A 20,622-nucleotide genomic window follows, 5' to 3' on the forward strand; every position below is an offset into this window, starting at 1 on the left:
GTGATCAGGATAGCAGGGGGGCAGTTTGGAGGGAGCAGGCCAGCAGGGTGATGGTTGGGGGTGAGCAGGCCGGCAGGCGGAGTGGTTAGAGGCAGGCAGGCAGGCAGGTCAGCGGTTAGGAGCCAACAGTCCTGGATTACGAGAGGGATGTCCGACTGCTGATTTAGGCCCGATCCCTGTAAACTGGCAGGACATTTTTCGAGGGGTCCCAAATTGGAGAGGGTGCAAGCCAGACTGAGCAACACACCCTCCCCTGTGCACGAATTTCGTGCACCGGGCCACTAGTGTATATATATATACACACACACATATATAAAGATGAGTGAATTCATAATAGTAAATCAATCGCTAGGTATGCACATTGATTGTCAATTAATATTTCTCAATTTTGCAGTGTTGAGTACTGTTCCTATTGGTCCAGATACTTTTTTTTAGTATCATGGGATTTTTACTTCCAAGCGGGAAACAGCATATACCAGCTGTTTTGAACTTACAGCTTTTTCATCTTCGTAGTCATGTTAATGTTAAGTTGCGATTGCCCCGTATTGCAGATAAGGCACTGGGGCCCAGGACTTTATTCAAGAGACAGGCCGGTACGTGCCGACACTAGGACTCACACCGAGGCCTTCGCGTCCACGTGCACTGAGGTTCTCATGTTCCCGACGGCGCCCTCTGCTGTGGTGGCTGCAGACACCCGTTTCCAGATTCCACACCACCGCCTCCGCCAGGATCTTTATTGTAAGAATAACCTGTGGTTAATTATAAATTCATGGGCAAAGACAAAGATCTTCACCCGTGCTAGACAACTCCATGCAGCCTCTTCTTTTTGGAAGGAGAGGGAGAACGGGGTTATTAATCCCTCATAAGTTCTACTCTTCAAATGTGGTGGACAGGCTGCTACCTGCTGGGCATTCACAGTCCCGGAAAGACAAGCCTCTCTGGCTTGACCTTCGCGTAGGTCATCCTCTGCATCCTTTACGTTTCAGTGGAGACAGCGTTTATCTCAGGAGCCTTTCCCTATTGCTTCCCCCCACTCGAGTCACAGTCAGCCGTTCTTCCTGTACCGGACCCTGTGGTTCCGACCACATCTCGCATCTGTCACTGTGTTTTGCATTTTCTGGGTTACTCATCTCCTTTCCCTAGCAGAGCTTACTCCCCAGGAACAATAAGCCCTACTAGGGAAAGGAGATGAGTAACCCAACAAGGAAAATAAAGAGGCTGCATAAAGTTGTCTGGCATGGCTGAACACATTGGTCTTTGCCCACGAATTTACAATTAACCACAGCTTATTTGTACAATAAAGACCTTTGTGTCCGATGCTGACGCGGTGGAGTGAATTCTGCTTTACACACTGTGAAGTCACCAGTTAACAGTGACTAGAACCCCAGGGGGAGCTCAAAACCTACCTCTACAAGGAATCATAGAAGAAAGAACTTCTGAGTGAGGACATGTGACTAAAGGCCGCATAGAGTCCCCAGTGGTTTGCTCGCCGGGTCAAGGGCAGCTCCCATGTGGCCCGGTGGTGGGTCCTGGGAGCCCTGATTCCCAGGAGCTTCTGCTGGCCACGTACCCATTTGGCATCGGCATTTAGCCTGAAGCTGTCTTTCAGAGCATCAGCACCCGAAGGAAATGCCTCCCATAGACCCCACCGGCAGGGGGTGCACAGTCTTCGTTAGTCCCCACGTTCCAGGATGAAGGCCCTTCTGCAGACAGGGCAGCGAGAAGCACTTGCCAAACGCTGGCCAGCGCTTGCCACTGGAAAGGTCACCCCCTCCTTAGCACCTCAGTTTCCACATCTACCCAAAAGGCCACGAGGATGGCTAGCTTGCCTCCTCCCTGGGGATGCTGTAAGTGTGAAGAGATGAGGAAGCCGAGAGTGAATTGCATGAGCTTTGCGACATGCTTACTCGTGAATTTTGGTGTTTGTTTGGATTCTAATTGTTGGATGGACCTGGGAGTGGACAGTGGTCCATTTACTAAACATCCTGGGATGCTGAAGCTGGAACCAAGCTGAGTGTTAGCTTGTCAAATGTGCAGAGAGGTGGCTGAGTGGCAGCGTGCCATGGTGCCAGTTCTGCTGGGAGGAATGGTGGGGGGCGGGGGGGTGTTAAATGGTGGCAAGACTCCCATGGGCCTGGCACGCAGTCCAAGATCTGTGGCTTGTTCTTTAGAGCACCTGAGCTGCTGGAAGCCTTAACCTGAGAAGGGACCCGATAAAGCAGCATTTAGGTTGGCTTTTCTAGAACAAATTCAGCCATGGTCACTCCTTTACAATTCTTCACTGGGTCCTAGTTATCCTTGGCAGGATTTTCCAGCTCGTGTGGCACACGTGGGTCACGGATGTGCTGAAGGAGTGATTCCCTCAGCCCGGGGGCACCTGGATGGGACTAAAGGCAGCCGGATCAGCCCTTTCAGCCACAAGCAGCTTCCTCCATCTCCCCCAGCGAGTTATAAGAATATCATTTTTCTGTTTAGGAAATGATATGCAAATGGCTGGAAAACACCTCTTTGGCATAGATACAAGGACCTTGCCCATTAACTCCCTGCTGCTTGCTCAGTCTCACACCATGGCATTGGCCCTAAAGCACTCTCTTTAAACGGTGCAGCCATCACACACTGGAGGTCTGGGCCTGGAGGTCTGGGATAGCCCAGTGTCGCCAGGCTGCCGTGTCCATATTTCCCATATCCCCACCTTGTCTGCCTGACTAAACGCCAGCCCAGCTCGGCCTAGGCCCCCTCCCCCGTGTTTCCTTCATAAGCGCTGCACATTCTCGTTGTTCACAGTCGCCACATGGAATCAGAGCGGTTTGCTTGTCTTCCACAAAAGGACCCGGCAAAGACTGAATGGTACACACCCAGGAAATATATGCTAAATGAATAATTCTGCGTGAAACCCATGAGATTAGGAAAAGTATGGAAGAAACCCAAGTACCAGTCGATTTCCATGAGTGTGCACACAATAGGTGCTCAGTAAATCACTGTTGGATGAATAAGTAAAAGGGGAGATGAGAAAGCCTTTTTAAAGGTAGAATCTCTGAGACTCAGGGATGTCTGGAAAGCAGGGGAGAGGGGCGATGGAGTCATTCCAGATGTTTGAAGACAAGTAGCACCGTCAGCACAGCAATCCTCACATAGCTTCCGAGGCGGTCCCCCAGCTAAGCTCTCAGACGTGTTCCCAGCAAAACATGTGTGCAGTGCATTGGGATTAGGATGTTTATTGCAACAGTGTGTGCAACAGCAGAAACATAGGAAATGGCCAAATGTCCTTCGGTAGGGGAATGCATACATAAATTTGGTGTATTCATACAGTAAATAAAGTGAGTACAATGTATAAACTACGTATTTGAACTCTTAACGTGGTTAAATCTTAAAGACAACATTGGGTGAATAGAAAATATTCACTATAAAAAAACTCTAAAAACACCATATGGTGTTAATTAATAGATGCATAGGGAATAAAACATAAAAACATGCTTGGCAGTGAAACCCGACCCTCTCATGATGCTGGTTACCCTGGGGGGAGGGAGTGCTCGAATGAGATGGAGGAGCTCTTGTTCTGACTGTAATGCTCTATTATTAACAGCCAATGTGGCGATATATTAGCATTCATTAAACTGTGGTCGTGGGTATTTATTATAGTCGTTTCTGTACTTCTCTGATGGTTTGCAATAGTTCGTGCTTTTAAAAATTAAATTAAAACCGCCCAAAAGGAAAGGCTGGTTAACTGGGAGAGTGATCCGAATTTCTGTATTTAGCCTTCTGTCCCAGACACCCCCCTCTTCTCAATGAGCCTGGCAAACACGGTGGAATCACATCTGCCACTTAGGACTCGCCAAGTCTTCACGCCATTTAAAAGCATCGATTCTCAGCTCAGGCTGCAGAGACGGATGGATCTGCAGCGTGCATTAAAATCTTTCGCCATTGCGTGTAGCTTCTGCCCCACATTTTCTTCTATATATTGGAGCATCTATCCAACCTCATTAGAATTCGTTCCTGCAATAACATTTCATGAAATTCTCTTTCACAGGTTTGACTGGAATCTGTTTTCCTGAATCCATCACTATATTCTCTTGGTTTGTAACTTTGCAAATGTTTATTCCTTTTCTCTCCAGAAGAAGCAATCAAATAACACCCTGTGCCGAATTTTACTATTTTACTGAAATTGCTTTTGTGTGGGGGGAATAATTGTAGTGGTGTGCTAGAGCTAGCTCACACCAGCTCACTTGGGCCAATTGGGCACATTTCTTTCCCACTGGTGTTTCATGACATCACATTGGTAGCTTGAAATCAGCCATGAATGGGAGTATTTACACCATGGGAATAGACAAAAGCCACAAATCGGGTTTTGGTTTTTTTTTTTTTATCTGGAGGGCTGGTAATTAAACATTTACTAGCTTACCACTGTGGGGGGATGGGGGCGGGGGCAGAGCAGTGAAAGTTTTCTGAGTTCTGCAGGGTGAGTAACAGTTTCTTACTTTTACGCGTGTAGAAACCAATAGTCAGAAAAGGAAAAAGTCTTTGGCCTGAGTCCCAGGGCCCCAGAGAGGCATTGTTGGGGCGCTGGTCTGTGTGGTGTAGACGAAGAAGCCCTGGTTTGGAGTCAGGCAGATCTGAGTTTGGATCTGGTATAGCCTTGTACTGTCAATTGTTCAAGTGCCTGTCTCAGCCCCTCAGTTTCCCCACCTATCGCATAAGGATGACAAGATCTATCCTGTGAGTGTTAAGTGAAATAATATCCTAAAAAAAAAACAAACCCTAACAAAGCACAAAGGAGATCAACACTAGGTGTAATTTGCACTTCTGACTTCTAAGTTCAGGCTTCTGCATATATCCCATTCTTTCCGTGACTTTGTGTGTATATCTGTGTGTGTAATTTATTTTTAAATTTCGACTCTGACCAAATTACCTTTAACTAAATGGTGAATATACTTTTTCTCCAAATACGTGCCTCTGGGATAAGTAAAAAGTCTCAGTGTTGACATTTATGTGTGATATGGAGAATTAGTTTCTTTCCAGCAGTCTTAGAAATGTATATACTGGGTCTCCATGAAGATCATTTCTCAGCTGCCTGGCGTTTTCCCCCCGACCCTTCTGCTGAGCTAAGCATCCCGAGGAGGACTGACTTGGGAGCCCACGGGTGCTACAATTCCATCCACCAAACTAACCGCAGTGCCTCCTGGGAAACTCGGCTCTGAGTGCTGTGCTGCATTCTCGCTGCAGGCTCTCACTGACTTGGTGGTAGATGGCCGCTTCTGAGCCACTCAGCTAGGCCAAAACGTATTTTTTTAGAATTTTATTTTAAAGTTAATTAATTCCTTTTTTGCCTGCGTAATACAGTTAGTTGTTTTAACATTTAAAAAATACAAAAGGGTATATATAATGGCAATTTTCCTGGCTACACTATCACCCATTGACCCCGGTCACTCCCCACAAAAATTAACAACAGCAACAGTAAAAAAACAGGAAGGTGGGGAGGAGGAGGAAGCCACCTCCGATGATCAGTTTCTTATGGAACCAAAGGCTTTGGGAGCTCGTCTTAAAGACCCAGCACCACCACGCCCTTCACCGTAGTTCACATATGTGGGGATCGAGGCGGGCTTAAGAAGACCAATGAAATCAGGAACACTCATAGGGCCCGTCTCTAAACATAAACTAAATTGCTAAGGCTTATCCAGAATAAAGTCACAGAGGAGCTGCTCTTTGTCTGTAAAGATAAATGGCACATATTGTCCAAACACCATCCATCAGCTGAAGCAAGGTAGGTTATCATAGCTCTGGGGGGGAACATAGCAGAAAACCTAATACTTATAGGACGTATATGACGTCTCCAGTCAAGTGCTGGGCTCTTTTAAAATGATTGTGGTAAACTATGCATAGCATCAATAGGCCATTTCACCATATTTAAAAGCACATAGTTCAGCAGCACGGTGTGACTGTGTACCCTTGGATACATCTGCCTTCTCCGGCCCGTCTAGGACGACAGCTCAGCCCGTGGGTTTATTTCCTTTGTTCATGCGTTTGTTCATGCCGCAGACCTGCACTGCACGCTGGGTATGCCAGGGGCTGTGGTCAGATACAGGATTACAGAGATGAAAGAAGGACGCCGGCCTTGGCCTCGGAGAGCTCAACGTTTATTGAAGCGGACTCATAAGTAAATGATAATTTGGTGTGTGACGGGGAGGTCGCTGCGTGAAGAGCGCCCGGCCTGCCCCCTGAGATTCCAGAGCGCACAGCGCGGTTCTGGACAAGGTCCCATCTGCCTTCCTGGCAGCAGAGTCTGACTTGCAGAGTGAAGCCTTTTTGCCTGGATCCAGTGCTATGACCCTATCCCCCAGGGAAATGCATGTAAAGAAAAGGGACACACTGCTTGGCTGGAGAAACCAGCTTTTAATCCAGGCCGTCTGCAAAAGTCCCGCCTCTCCCCCAAACTATGAATATAAGATCATAAAAACCCCATTTCTCATTTTCTCTGGAAGATGCAGGGCCCCGGGCCTTTGATCTGGGCTCTGCCCGGCTCTCACATTTAGATTTCGAGTTTCCCGTGGCGCAAATGGCCGTCTTGAGATGTGAAGACAATTTCTCTGGCTTCCTGCGTTTTATCCTTCCCCATTCATCCACAAAGCAAGCTCACTCTGCGGTTTGTTCTGTGTTCAATTGTCTGAGTCATTGAATGCTTGCAAAGTTTTCTAATACAGAGGAAAGGAGAAAGTCTATAAGGTTACTTGACTTTTTTCTTTTCTTTTCTTTTCTTTTTTTTTTTTTTTGGCATGATTATTATGCAGTATTTCCCAAGCAGCCAGAAACCAATTTCCTTTTCAAACATGAGATCCGGTAGAATGAATGAGTTAAAAATTACCCAGGTAGCTGTTTTAAACCTGCGGGGAAATCTGTTCTCCAGCAGCGTATTTTAAGCCAGGTCACCGTACCTTGCGTGTGTCCCCCAGAGCTGGCAATCCGATGTCCATGGCCAGCGGGGATGGTTTATTCAGCCATCTCCGGCTGTGGGGCCTGGCGCTCACCTCCCGGCATCTCCTGTCAGCAGCGAGTTAATAAGTATGGCCCGGCCAGGGAGCTTGGAGAAGAGCCGAGAGAGGTGAAGCGTCTTTAGAAGAAGCCCGGGCTGGAAGGGGAAGTGGGGAGTGGGCACCCAGGAGCCATGGCCCGTAGGGAAGCCCAGGCGCATCCATCATCGAGTCCGCCAAGAGCCCCAGCAAGAGCTGCCGCCACCGCAGCTCCCGTTTGTTTCAGCCCCTGAATGCGCAGCGCAACTTGTCATCCTGCAGGTTCCTCTCCGGGCGGTGGGGGATGGATCACATGGATGAGGTGGGAAGAGGGGCGGAAAAGCGACTTCATTTATTAGAGGCCTGCTCAATGGCAGAAACGCTCCCCGCCCGCCCCCACGTGCGCTTGCCATATGGTGCGCTCTGAGGCCAGCAGGACCCGTGAGCTGGGCATCCCCCATCTCTGTCCAGGCGTGACTGCGTGGTTCCCAGAGAGAGAAGGCGGGGCAGTGCCCCGCGGTGTCAGCCAGCCTGTTTGGAGCACCCGTGGGTGCCGCGGTGCCTGGAGAGCCAGCAGCGTCCACAGGACCCACCTGACCATGTCACTGTGTCTCCTGCTTTTATCCCCAGGACATTTTCAACGCCGTCATCAAACAGAACCCCTTCCTCGTGTATCAGCTCCCCTGCTTCTGGAACGTGCAGCTGTCGGACCACACCCGCTCCGAGCAGTGCTACCGAGACGTGTCTGATCTGAAGGTAGACTCGGGACATGTGGGCAGGGGGTTTGGAGGGATGGAGTGAGGTGCCCTGCGGTGGCAGAGGGAAGCTGGCTGGGGAGCACTCTTGGGGGGGTGGTGGTGAATGGCTCTGAGCTTTGTGTGCCTGTGGTGAGAGAGATAAGGCAAGGGGACCAGAAAGAATGTGCCTTTCTCCTTTGTTGTTGTATACATATGTATACAAAGAAATTTCTAAAGGATGTTCTTTAGGAATATTCCAGATTCAAGAAGGAATGTTGAACAAACAAATTAGAAATATTGTGGGAACTCCAAACAACAACTTACAAATAATAGTAATCTATATAATAAAAGCCTAAGCAACCCTTACGGTGGAACGACCAGAACGACCGGTCACTATGATGCACACTGGCCACCAGGGGGCAGATGCTCAATGCAGGAGCTGCCCCCTGCTGGTCAGTGAGCTACCATAGGGGGAACACTGCTCACCCAGAAGCCGGGCTCAAGGAGCAGCGAGCCGAATGGTAAAGAGCAGCGAGTAGGCGGGCCATAAGGAGCGAGGGGTCCCAGACTGTGAGAGGGATGTCACAGGGGAACATCCCCCAAAGGGTTCCAGACTGCAAGAGGGTGCACACTGGACTGAGAGAGACCACCTTCCCTCCCCCCCCCCAGTGCACAAATTTCGTGCACCGGGCCTCTAGTGGTGGTAATAATAATGTATAATGTAGGTTTCAAAAGGTTATACCTAAAATATCACACAATGACATCATGTAATCAAGAGAAAAGTATTATTGGTATTAAAGTATTCTCAGATCATTGTTTTGTAGTGGAGGACAAGATATTAACTTTAGCCCCTAAGCTGGGTATCCATGCTAATATTTCAAAGTTAAGCTCTAAAAGAATCTTTAAAAAGATGCACAACTTATAAAATCATGGTTGGTGGGATGGTGAAAGGCATAGGAAAAACTAAAACAACCAAAATAGCTCAGTCATTTTTTTTAAAATGCAAGAAAAAATGTAGAAAAAGTGGGGGAAAATATAAAGCAGGAAATCAAGTTAATAGAAATAAGTTTAAATATATCAATCAAATAAACTAATTTGGGGAATGAAAAGATAAATTGTCAGATTGAATAGGAAACAATGTCCAACATATGCTATTTATAGGAGACATACCTAACACATAGCAACCTGGAAAGGTTAACAGTAGAATTATGGGGAAAGATTATCAGGTAAATATTATCCAAAAGAAAACTGGGGTAACTGTCTATATCAGACAAAGCATTGGTAGGTATACACATAGTCACAACTTAAAAATGAAAAGCTTACCAAGAAGATACAAGAATTCTAAACATGTATAGACTTCATGCTCTAGCATGTATTATATATATCTACACTAATAAAAGAGAAACATGGTAATTAGCGTACAACCGCTACCCTTTTCATTGGCTAATCAGTGAGTATATGCAAATTAACTGTCAGCCAAGATGGCGGCCGGCAGCCAGGCACTGAAGCGAGCATACAACCCAAAAGAGGGCGCTCATCAGACCACGTTGACACCCTGATCTTGGACTTCCAGCCTCTAGAAGTCTGAGAAATGAATGTTTTTTATTCATAAACTATCCAGTCTGTGGTATCCTATACAATAAAAGCCTAATATGCAAATTGTCCCCTCAGGCAGTCGTTTGACTGAGAGTTCAACCTGGAGACCAGGAGTTTGACTACTCACTATGACGTGCCCTGACCACCAGGGGGCAGCACTGAACATGGCGGGCGTTGGCGACATGGCGCTGGCAGCAGGCGGCAATGGAGGCACTGCCGGCCCCAATGGGCCCTCTCGAGAGCAGGACCAAGGCAGGATGGTGGAGCAGGTTAGGGGGCAGTGCCAGGCCAAGGCGGGGTGCCAGGCAGCACTGCAAGGCTTGGAGGTACGAGCTGGGGCTGCGAGGCTGGTGGGGGTGATCTGGGGCCCAATCTCCGCAGGCCACCCTGAGGGACCCCATCCGTGCACAAATTCGTTCACCGAGCCTCTAGTGTTATAAATATAAATATATAAACTATGTATTATATATATATATATATATATATATATAGAGAGAGAGAGAGAGAGAGAGAGAGAGAGAGAGAGAGCTCTCAATAGAACTCCAGGAAGAAATGGACAATTCTATCAGAGTAGAATAATTTAACATATTTTTTTAAAATATTGAAAGATCAAACAGACAAAAATCTGATTAAACATTATGGAAGATTTGAATTACAAATCTTGGTTTATTCAGTAAATAAAGAACCTTGTACCTAACAAAATATTCATCCTTTTCAAGCTCACATTTATTAAAAATTAACTGTACACTAAACCATAACACAAATTGCAGTGCATTTCAGAGAATCATATTATTCATATATATAGTTCTCTGAATACAGTATAATTAAATAAGAAGGTAGTAACAATATTTTTAATTCATTTGATTACAATTGAAAACAACACTTCTAAATTACTCATGATTCTAACCAAATCAAAATTGATACTGAAAACTACTTAGAACTGAATGAAAGAAAATATGTCAAAATTAGTGGAATGAAACAAATGTGTAAGAAAGTGTGTAGCTTTAAATGTTTATATTCAAAAGAAAGGCTGAAAATTGAGAAGCCAAGTTTACAACTTTATCTAATAAAAAACATTAGGATAAATTCAAAGAAAATAAAAGGCAGGACATAAAGAAGATAGGAGAAAATGATGAACAAATTGTTCAACAAAGTCAAGATTTGGTTCTTGGAAAGGGACCAGTAAAATAAAGCTATGGCAGGACTCGGGGAGAAACAGAGAGAACTCAGCAAGAAATGAACAGGGAGGCAGACATGCAGTTATGTGTTCGTTCCCACGTGTTTTTGAGGCAGCCATTCTTCCAAGTTCTAGGTGTACAGCGAAGGTGAGAGCAAACAGAAGCCTCCCATTTGTGGAGCTTCTGAGCCAATAGATAAAGCAGAATTGTAGGAGATAAGAGACGGCCATGAACAACATTATGTCAAATTGAAAACTTATGTGAAATGAACAAATTTCTAGAAATGTATACTTTACAAAAACGGGCTTAAGGAAAAAATATGAGGTCGATTATCTTCTAGCTATTAAACCTTCTTACAAAGAAAACACATCCTTAGATGGTAAGTAGAGACAAGCTCTACCAATTTTTTTTTAATCAAAAGATATTATCAATTTTAAGTAAACTCTAGAGAATAAGAAAAGAGGCACACTTTCTAACCCATTCAATGAGGCCAGGATATTCTTGATACCAAGCTTAGACAAGGTGGGCATAAGAAATCTGTGGGCCTATTTCATGCATGGCTATAGATGCAAATATCTTAGGCAAAGCATTAGCAGGCCTTTTCCGCCATGTATAAAATAGATAATACATCATGGCCAAGTGGGTGTATTTCAGGGAATAGGAGGGTGATCAAGCACTGAAAAACGCACGTGTCATTCACACTGTAGATTAAAGGAGAAACACCATATAATGATCTAAATAGATGTAGGTAAATTATTTCATAAAATTAGATATTCCATTCATGACCAAAAATATTTGCATAAATAGTATCTATTAAAAACATAGAGCAAAATTTTGCTGAGCATTTGCTTAGGGATATGCTAATCTATAATAATAAAAGCATAATATGCTAATTAGACCAGACAGCCAAATGACCTTCCGGACGAAGCTGCAGCAGCAGGGACTGAGGCAGAGGCAGTTAGGGGTAATCAGGCAGGCAGATGAGCAGTTAGGGGCAATGAGGCAGGCAGGCAGAGGTGGTTGGGGTTGATCAGGCAGGCAGGTGAGCAGTTAGGTGCAATCAGGCAAGCAGGCAAATGGTTAGGGGTGATCAGGCAGGCAGGTGAGCGGTTAGGGGTGATCAGGCAGGCAGGCAGAGTGGTTAGGGGTGATCAGGCAGGCAGGCCAGTGGTTAGGAGCCAGTGGTCCAGATTGCGAGATGGATGTCCGACTGCCAGTTTAGGCCCGATCGCACAGGTATGCAGTCAGACATCCCCCAAGGGGTCCCGGATTGAGAGAGGGTGCAGGGCCGGGCTGAGGCCCCCCCCCCCTGGCACCGGGCCTCTAGTTAATTAATAGAAAGGAATAGGGACCCCAGGACACCACCATACATTTATGAAACTTTGACCTATGAATAGGTGGCATTGCTGGCCATTGGAGAAAGGATGTACTTTTCCATAATTGGTGCTGAGACACCTGATTACCTACATGGAAAAAATGAAAATGGAACCCTATGTCACACAGGCACCAATTTGATCCCGATGGGTTAGAGACTTAAAAGTGAAAGACCAAATTAAACTCTTAATTTTAAACCATTAGGAAACTAGCCTATGACCTCAGAATAGGGAAGGATGTATTCAACAAGACACCCAAAGTGTATGTCATAAAAAAAGGATCGATATATTCAACCACATTGAAATTAATAATTTTTATCTAAGTGGCATCAAAAAGAAAAAAGATGTTTTCAAAACATAACTGGCAAAGGGACTAGTAAACAAAATACAGGATGGTGCAAAAGTAGGTTTTCCGTTGTTTGTGTGGAAAATAATGCAATAAAAAATAAATAATAATATAAGAGGAAACTCCATTTCATATACTCACAACTGTAATGCTACTTTTGCCCCACCCGGCACACAAAGAACTCTTAATAACTAATAAGAAAGAAATGTGTGCTAGTAAGGGGTATATAAAAAGTCATTTCACTGCATTGCAAAGAAAGTGGCCAATAAACAGTTTGAAAGATGTGCAACCTCTTTGTTAATCAGGGAGTGAAAATTAAGACCACAAGTCATTTCCCCTCCACCCTCTTGAAAGAGCAGTGCTCTCGAGTCTCATTGGATCAGCAGGAACTCTCAGTCCTGTTGGCAGGAGTGTAATGGATACAACCAAACCGGAAAAACACTGCAGCTCTGTGTTAAGGAATTAAAGTAGCATATATTTTACAGTCTAGGGCTTGGATGGAATTGGTCAAAAATTGAGAAATGGGCCCGGCCAGTGTGGTTCGGTGGTTCGATTTCCAGTCAGGGCACATGCCCGGGTTGTGGGCTCGATCCCCAGTAGGTGGCATGCAAGAGGCAGTCAATCAGTGATTCTCACCATTGATGTTTCTATTTTTTTCTCTTTCCCTTTCTCTCTGAAATCAATAAAAAATAAGTTTTTAAAAATTGAGAAGTGGATGCTTTCAGGAGAAAGTGTTCCAGGGCATGGACAGATGACAACAGATTGAAACAGTGCCCGTGTCCTCATGAAGAGTGACATTTCTCAGCCAGGCAGGGGCATGGGAGACTTCTAAACTCTCGAGTCTTCTTTCCATATCAAAAAATAAATAAAAACATAAAACTTCCACACAAAAAACTGTGCAACTCAAAGCATTGGCAGGCTGATAAAAGAAGGAAATTTGGGCACGTGCTACAGTGTGGATGAGCCTTGAGGACATGCTAAACGAAAAAAAGCCAGACACAAAGACACAGATATCGTGTGATTTTACTCATATGAGGCACCTAAAATAGTCAAATTCATAAAGATGGAGAATAGAACAGCGATGACCAGGGGCTGGGGTGGGGGTGAATGTGGCGTCAATGGGGTCAGTTTCAGTATGAGAGGATGAAAAAGTTCTGGTGGTGACGGTTGCGTAACAATGCGAATGTACAGAGCAGCACTGAACTATCCTTAAACATGGTTAAGATGGTAAAGTTTGTATGTGTTACCACAATAAAAACAATCCCGGGTGGGGAAGGGGGCCTTGGCAAGTGCCCCGTGAAGGTGATTGTTGGGAGGAGTAGTGTGAGTTGCATTAGCCAAGCAGGTCTTCATGAGCCAAGACACCGGGCAGGGTACCTAAGAGCCTCCAGATTGGCAGCCACAAAAAGGGGGAAAGAGGCACCATTGGCTAGAGGGAACTTTCATTGGTGAACTTCACACTTCGACATCTTACAGATGCAAACAGAGCTAGGTCTCCAAGTGAAAGTGCGTCACGCCTACCCACCACAGACATACCTCTGTGTGCGTGTGCCTGTACTTATTGAGTGGCTACTCTATGCCAGGCACTGTTATGTCTTAGGGATGCTGTGGGAGACAAAACCATCGGTCAGGAGAGCTTACCTGTTGGTGCTTACCAGCGGAGCTTACCAGCGGATGGCTGCCCCACTTGGGCATTGCTTAGTGGTTGCTTAATTGTTGTCCTGTTGAACCTATCAACATAATCTATGCACTCTTTTTACCAACCTATCTATATATATAAAAGCCTAAGCGACTGAAACGACCAGTAGCTATGACGCACACTGACCACCAGGGCGCAGATGCTCAATGCAAGTGCTGCCCCCTGGTGTTCAGTGTGCTGCCACAGCCAGCCTCCCCCGGCTGGCCAACCACCTGTGGTCCTTCTCCCCCAGCCAACCAACTCCTGTGGTCCCTCCCCACAGCTCCCAGGCTGGGACGGGGAACCAGGGTTGGGTGGCAGAAAATGCAGTGCCTTTCCCAGGGGGGCCAAGGGCCGGCTTTCTCCTCAGGGAGGTGGCCAAACTCCCGTGCCCTGTCCCTCCCCCTGGCCAGCAGGCCCCGATCAGCCCGCTGCCTGTCTGCCACGGTGGCTGCGTGGAGGCAAGGGGAGGAGGCGGGGAACCATGCAGTGATGGGGCGCCGACAATGGCAGCGTCTCTGTCCGGTGTTCATTCCTTCTGCGCCCAGCCCCGGACCATAGCTTCCTCTCCAGCCTGGCCTGATCAACCTAGCCCTGATCAGCCCTGATTGCCGGCCAGGCCTAGGGAGCTCACCCGTGCACGAATTTAGTGCACCGGGCCTCTAGTATTATGTATAAATAGAGGAATTTCTATGAAATAGCAAAATGACAAAAATAGAGGCAAACCAAATTTAAGTCATATTTTTTAGATAAGCTTTAAAAATAATCCAGAAGTCATTTAACTCACTCATATCTTATTTTAAAAGTCTGCCCTGGCCAGTGTGGCTCAGTTGGTTTAAGCATTGTTCTCTACATCAAAAGATCATGGGTTCTATTCCCAGTCCGGGCACATACCAGGTAGCAGGTTTGATCCCTGGTGCGGGAGGCAACTGAGCGATGTTTCAGTCTCACATTTCTCTCTCTCTCTCCCTCTCTCTCCCTTTCTCCCTTCTTCTTTCTCTCCCCCTCTCCCTCTAAAGGCAATAAGAGCAAGTCCTTGGGAGAGGATTTAAAATGTTACACAGAACCCTAAAATATTGCCAATATCTGAAAGAGAAGCTGCCCTGGAGGTGGGGAAAGGGTTGAGGGATGAGAGAGAGAGGTTGGCAATCCCGAGCCCCACCCTGGTCATAGCAGGACCTGGACATTGCCCTGGAGCCAGAGGCCTGGGCTAAGAACACAGCATATCCATAGGTTTCTTCAGACCAGCCAGGGCCTCAGACTCCAGGCACAGGTGCATCTCTGTCATTTTCTTTATCTTTCTTCTGTTTTTTCCTGCCCTCATTCATTTTATTCTGTGCATGGAGTTCAGCATGTTTGAAGGAAGCCCTCCTGTTTCCTGGTTATGATGGTCCTCCCTGGGGAGGAGGGAGATCCACCCTGAACCCCGCTCTTCATCCACTCGCACCCGCTGCTCCACAGGGCAGCCAACCTGAGACCCACCTGTGGGACACACATGTGCGGGGGCAGCTGAGCGAGCACGTCAGTTCGGACAGGCGAGAATCATAAAACTATGTTAACGTCAATCTGCCTGCCTCTCCCTCTCCCTCTCCCTCCAGGGCCAGGACTTTTTCTCTGGTGGCCAGGCTGTGTTGTCACATCAACAACTCCTGATGCCTTTTCTGTGGTTCTCAGTGTCCCTTCTTTTAAGTGGAGCAAGACCTTAAGGACAGGAACAAAGTCAATTGAAGGAGAGTCCTGGATTCTTGCGATTTTCCCCTCACTGTTTTTGCAGCCCTCTCACCCACACCTCCTCCAACGACAGCCAAATGTTGCTGGAACTTCCTTTGATCCTATTGTTCCCCAGTGTTTGGCTGCCTTTCATGGAAATAGCAACTCTCTTTTTGCATTCATCTAATTAAAAGAATATCTAATTACATTTCCAAATACATCGAAGTACAAGTGGCCTAAAAACATAGTAGTTGGTAATAAACACAGCTCACTCCTGGTGAGCATGGTGTTCAATGTGGAGGAGCAGGCACCCTCCCACTTCCCGCGAGAGAGTAGCTTACAGCCTTGAGCGTCGAGCCTGCGCTCAGCAGAGAAATGTGTGCTAAGTAGAGGTTGGTTACGAGAACTTCTAAGGGGAGAGATGGTTTCATGGAGGTGTCGTTGCTCCTGCCCCTTTTGGAGCCAAGCAACCCTGTAACTTCTCACGACAGCCCACCTCTTACCAGATGAAGGACTCGCGTAAATCACTGTACCTCTCCCGGCTCATGACATTCTCCACCCATCGGGGGCCGTCGTCCTGGTCCCATCCTCAGGCCCCTGAAGTGCTCCACAGAAATGCACTTGACTTTGCTTCTGTCCTCTGTGTTTCGAAGACCTTCCCTGTCATCTCTTCAGTCCTAAAGCTTGAGGACTCGGCCCTCCCTGGGTGAGTCCTACAAAGGGGAGGACACTCAGAGGAGCGTGGCTTAATCGTCTTCACCAGGAGCACCAACTCTCAGGAGGCAGCAAGGGGCCGGTGGCTGGTTTAGGGAAGGGAGAACGGGAGGTAGTCTAGAAACTGTTGGAGCCCTCGAGTGCTCAGTAGACTGTTAGAGAAGGAAGCTCTGGCCAGAAACAGTGGGTAATGGCCAGGAAGTGACAACCAGGGCGTCCATGAGTGACTGGAGCCCACAGCTGAATGAGCCATGGTTCCCGCCCCCAGGAAGGTCATGGTCTAGGGAGAAGTAACCAGGTGAGCAAATAGAGAATTCCAGCACAGTCTGCAAAATGCAGCGATGCCAGGAAGTAAAGGGGGCTCGGAGCGCAGGAGGAGGACCCCTGTCTAGGAGGAAGCAGGGCGCAGTCTTTCTTGGAGGGATTTCTGCAGGAGGTCTGAGCAGAATCTTGATGTCCAAACTCTGCCCCTTCCTCGTCTTCTGCCCTCATGTCACTCCTCAGCCCCCAAGCACGCGTGTTCCCCTCTCCCCCGGCCTGTGGAAACCCGGGAGAAGGGGAAGGATGGAAACCCACACGCAAGTGGGGATCAGTGAGCTGGGTGCTGGCAGGCAAGCAGCAGGGGCCACACCACGGCTTCAGAAACATCTGCCCAGATGCACGGTGCCTTTGTGGGGTTGGTAAGAAACGCATCTCGGGGGACGCAAGCTGTGACTCAGCCTCAGAGGACGAAATGGGGTGCTCCGGGCAGATTGGGTGGGAGTCCAGCTCCCACCATGACCTCACTTCATCTTGACAAAAGTCTCACAAGGGGACGTTTATTTGGTCTCCTCTGTGCATCAGAAAATGAGGGATCACACACATGAAGGCACTTACTCGCCCGGAGTCACTCAGCTAAATACGACGGGGCTGAGGTTCAGACTCGCATCTGTCTGACTCCAGGTGCAGAGCTCTGGCTTTCCCTGGGGCCGGCCTCCTGCCTGAATGTACTTTCCCCCGGGAAACATTTTACAGGAGATACTGAGTCCATAGGACTAGTCTATGGGAGCCCTCTTGGGGTTCAATGGGTCTTTGAGGGCTGACCAGAGCAGAGACCCTGGATGCAGAGCTCCTGGCTCTCCCTGGGCCCGGGCTCCTGCCTGGATGTACTTTCTTCCAGGAAGCATTTTACAGGAGATACTGAGTCCATAGGTTTGGTCCATGGGAGCCCTCTTTGGGTTAAATGGGTCTTTGAGGGCTGACCAGAGCAGAGACCCTGGAAATAGCACCGTCTCCTGGAAAGAGCATTTGAATGCTAAGCAATGGGCTCTGAGGCTGGATTTTTGACCGCCATCCACTCATGAATGGGGAACTGAGCGCACTTAAATGAAAACTCCTTCAGGGGAAGAGAAAAAGCAAGGGGAGACATGCCATCCATGTGGGGAAGCGGCATGTATTCCTGGAAGCATCTGCAGCATTTGCATAAGAGGAGCAGCCGGTAACTCAAGTTTGCAAACATTTTATAACACTTGGAGAGGGGTCGGGCTTCACCTCTTTTGAGGAAGGTGGGCAGCCGCCATACATGTTGAGCATGTTCCAGCCAAGCAGACGCCAGTGAAAAATGAGGCAGGGGAAACCCGAGAAAGAGTAATAAAGATGATGAATGGGAAGGTTGATGTTGGAGGATTGGGATGGAACGAGGAAGGGAAAACGGTTGCCTGTGGGAAGAAGAGCTGAAGTCTAGAATTACCACCTCCCAGCCAGACCTCTCTGTACTGCAGGCCAGTGCCGCTTTAATTGCATTGCACAGCCCACGTCCAAGGGCTCTCGGCGTGTTACTGTCTACACACCACTGCGGCCGGGAAACCTAGGGATCCCAGGATTAAATATCAGGCAGCTGGCCTATGCAAGGAGCCTGGCTTTGGGTGCTGCGGTTCTGTGGCTCCTGCTGCGGAATCGCTCATTCCCCCAGCAAGCACCGCGGAGTACCTACCCACTGTGGCCGGGCTGTAGGGCTGATGTTGGGTTCCTTCCCTTCTCTTGACCAAGTGTCCTCATCAGAGAAAGCTGGGAAGTAATCACCACTTCAGATGTAAAGATTAAAAGGGTGATAACGTGCCCAGCATCATGGTTGAGCGTCGGCCTATGAACCAGGAGGTCACGGTTTGATTCCTGGTCAGGGCACATGCCCAGGTTGCAGGCTGGATCCCCAGTGTGGGGCGTGCAGGAGGCAGCTGATCGATGATTCTCTCTCATCATTGATGCTGCTATCTCTCTCTCCCTCTCACTTCCTTTCTGACCTCAATAAAAATACATATATTTTTAAAAGGTCAGGATAAAGTGAAGTGGTTAGTATCAGGTTATGAGACATGTAGTGAGCCTAGCATTCGTACTAATTATCCCATTCTCTCAGAATAGTTGGCAGTTGGCTGGTGGGAAAAATGTGTAGTAAGGGCTTTTCTTCTTCATTCGTCCCACTGTTCCCATTCCACAGGCAGGAAGTAGGGGCTTGAAGGGGGAAGGGGATTACCGGAGGTTATGTGTTGGTTGGTTGTCCATCATCGTGTACCCCAATATTGTGCTGGAGAATGACGTGCTCAGCCAAGGGGACTTTGGGTCATTTAAGTTTTAGTGTTTTGGCCTCAACACTCATCCATTCTTTGCTCATTTGGTAATTGTCAGAGCTTAACTCCCTTGGGGCTTTCTGATTGAAGGGACCCCTCGCTGGCTCTGTTCATGTGGCTGACCAAGTTCAGATGCCGTGATTCCTGGAAACATCAGCAAGACCCCTAGGAGGAGCATGATGGCTCTGGAGAGCTGACCCTATAGTAGCAGTTTGGGGTCTATGTATTCAAATAGTTTTAAGATAACTGCTCATGGGGTTTGTTTAAAACAGAGGCGAGCTGGGGAGGGGGGAGGAGCAGGGAGTCCTGTGTACCATACTATCTTATTTATACCAAATACCATATTAGGAAGCCTGCAGCGAGCACACCTGATGGACTTTGTGGATCCCCAGCATTTCCCACACGTAGTCTATGTCAACACACAGCACAGGGAAACCTGTGGGACAGGCTCCTCCGAAGCCACTGTACGAAGCATGTCCCTGGACAGCCTGGGCTCTGTTCAGAAGAAAAGGATTTGAGAGAGGGAGGCACCAATTAAGCAGCATTTGGTGGCTTGGACGCCAACCACTGCCGTTTCTGAGTATGTAGAAAGGAGGGCTTTGGTAGGTATCAATCCTTTTCTGCCACAAAATCCCAAAGCGACGGAAACCACTTCATGCATTTCTTTTCTAAAAGCTCTACCTATATCACAGGTTCTTTCTAAAAGTAGTTACTATCCCACCCGCCACTTTTACGTGGAAAGAGCAGATTAAAGGTGTGTATTTTTCCACCAAAAAGTGTGAGACGCATACCACTGAGAACCATTTATTTTCTAAAAGCATTGATGAGTAGATCATCTTCCCCAACGCCATCGACTGTAAGTCCTTGGCCGTGAGTTAATGAGGGGAGCTCTGTGCTGCACAGAGGCTCAAGGTCATTCTTTGTGTCCTTGGGAAGTATTGTCAGAATTCTATGATGCTTCCAGTCTTGCCTTTATAAAATGGACCAAACCAGTGACATCCAAGGGTACACGTGCACGCTGGCTTCAAGTGTTCTGGGGCAATCCAGTAAAGAAATTCAATCCGGGTGCTCGCTCGGTAACCTTACTCGGCATCCTTTCGTTACACCAATTAAAGCAAAGGCACCTTTGTCAATGACACATATGCGCTTTCCATAAAATGTTGCCATCATTCACGTGGGAATTAACTGTTTGGGCTATAACTTCCCCAGGACACCCCTCCTGAAACATCATTCGTTGCATATTTCATTATCCAAACAGAACCTTGTAAATAGGATAAGCTGACACATGTCAAAGTCCCGGGCACTTCTATTGAATTCCGTGGTACTTTGTTCTAATACCAACCAGAGTCCTCGGGCCTTCCTCATTTTTTCTCTAAGACTCTTCCCTTAATATTTGCTGACCAAGGAATTTGCTTTGTTTCATTATCGTAGTATCTCTTGTGCGTTTTCCAGCCCTCTTTTTTGCCAAGGCAGGCAAAACAAGCATTTCCTTTATTGCATTTTATTATCTTTCATTTTTATGTATGAAATCTCCAAAGAGACTGCTAACGTCTTCTCGTGGGGTTTAGTGAACCGTCAAGTTCGGGATTATCACAAGACTTGAAACATCACCCAGAAGATGGGAGGCTTGGCTTCGTATTCCGGCTGCTCTGGTTTTAAACGGCTTGCTAACCGTTCATCTTTGCA

At 47.3% G+C, this 20,622-nt stretch overlaps 1 protein-coding gene across 1 annotated transcript in view; it reads left to right on the top strand.

Moving 5' to 3' along the window:
- The window catches only part of LARGE (like-glycosyltransferase), a 457,548-nt gene that overhangs the window by 392,437 nt on the left and 44,489 nt on the right, over window positions 1-20,622 (top strand). Inside the window, exon 8 of the mRNA XM_014532296.1 lies at window positions 7,622-7,757. Within this exon, the coding sequence (XP_014387782.1) occupies window positions 7,622-7,757 (136 nt within the window). The remainder of the gene's footprint in view (window positions 1-7,621; window positions 7,758-20,622) is intronic.

This window comes from Myotis brandtii, unplaced genomic scaffold, assembly GCF_000412655.1.
Source record: "Myotis brandtii unplaced genomic scaffold, ASM41265v1 scaffold876, whole genome shotgun sequence".
NCBI lineage: Eukaryota > Metazoa > Chordata > Mammalia > Chiroptera > Vespertilionidae > Myotis > Myotis brandtii.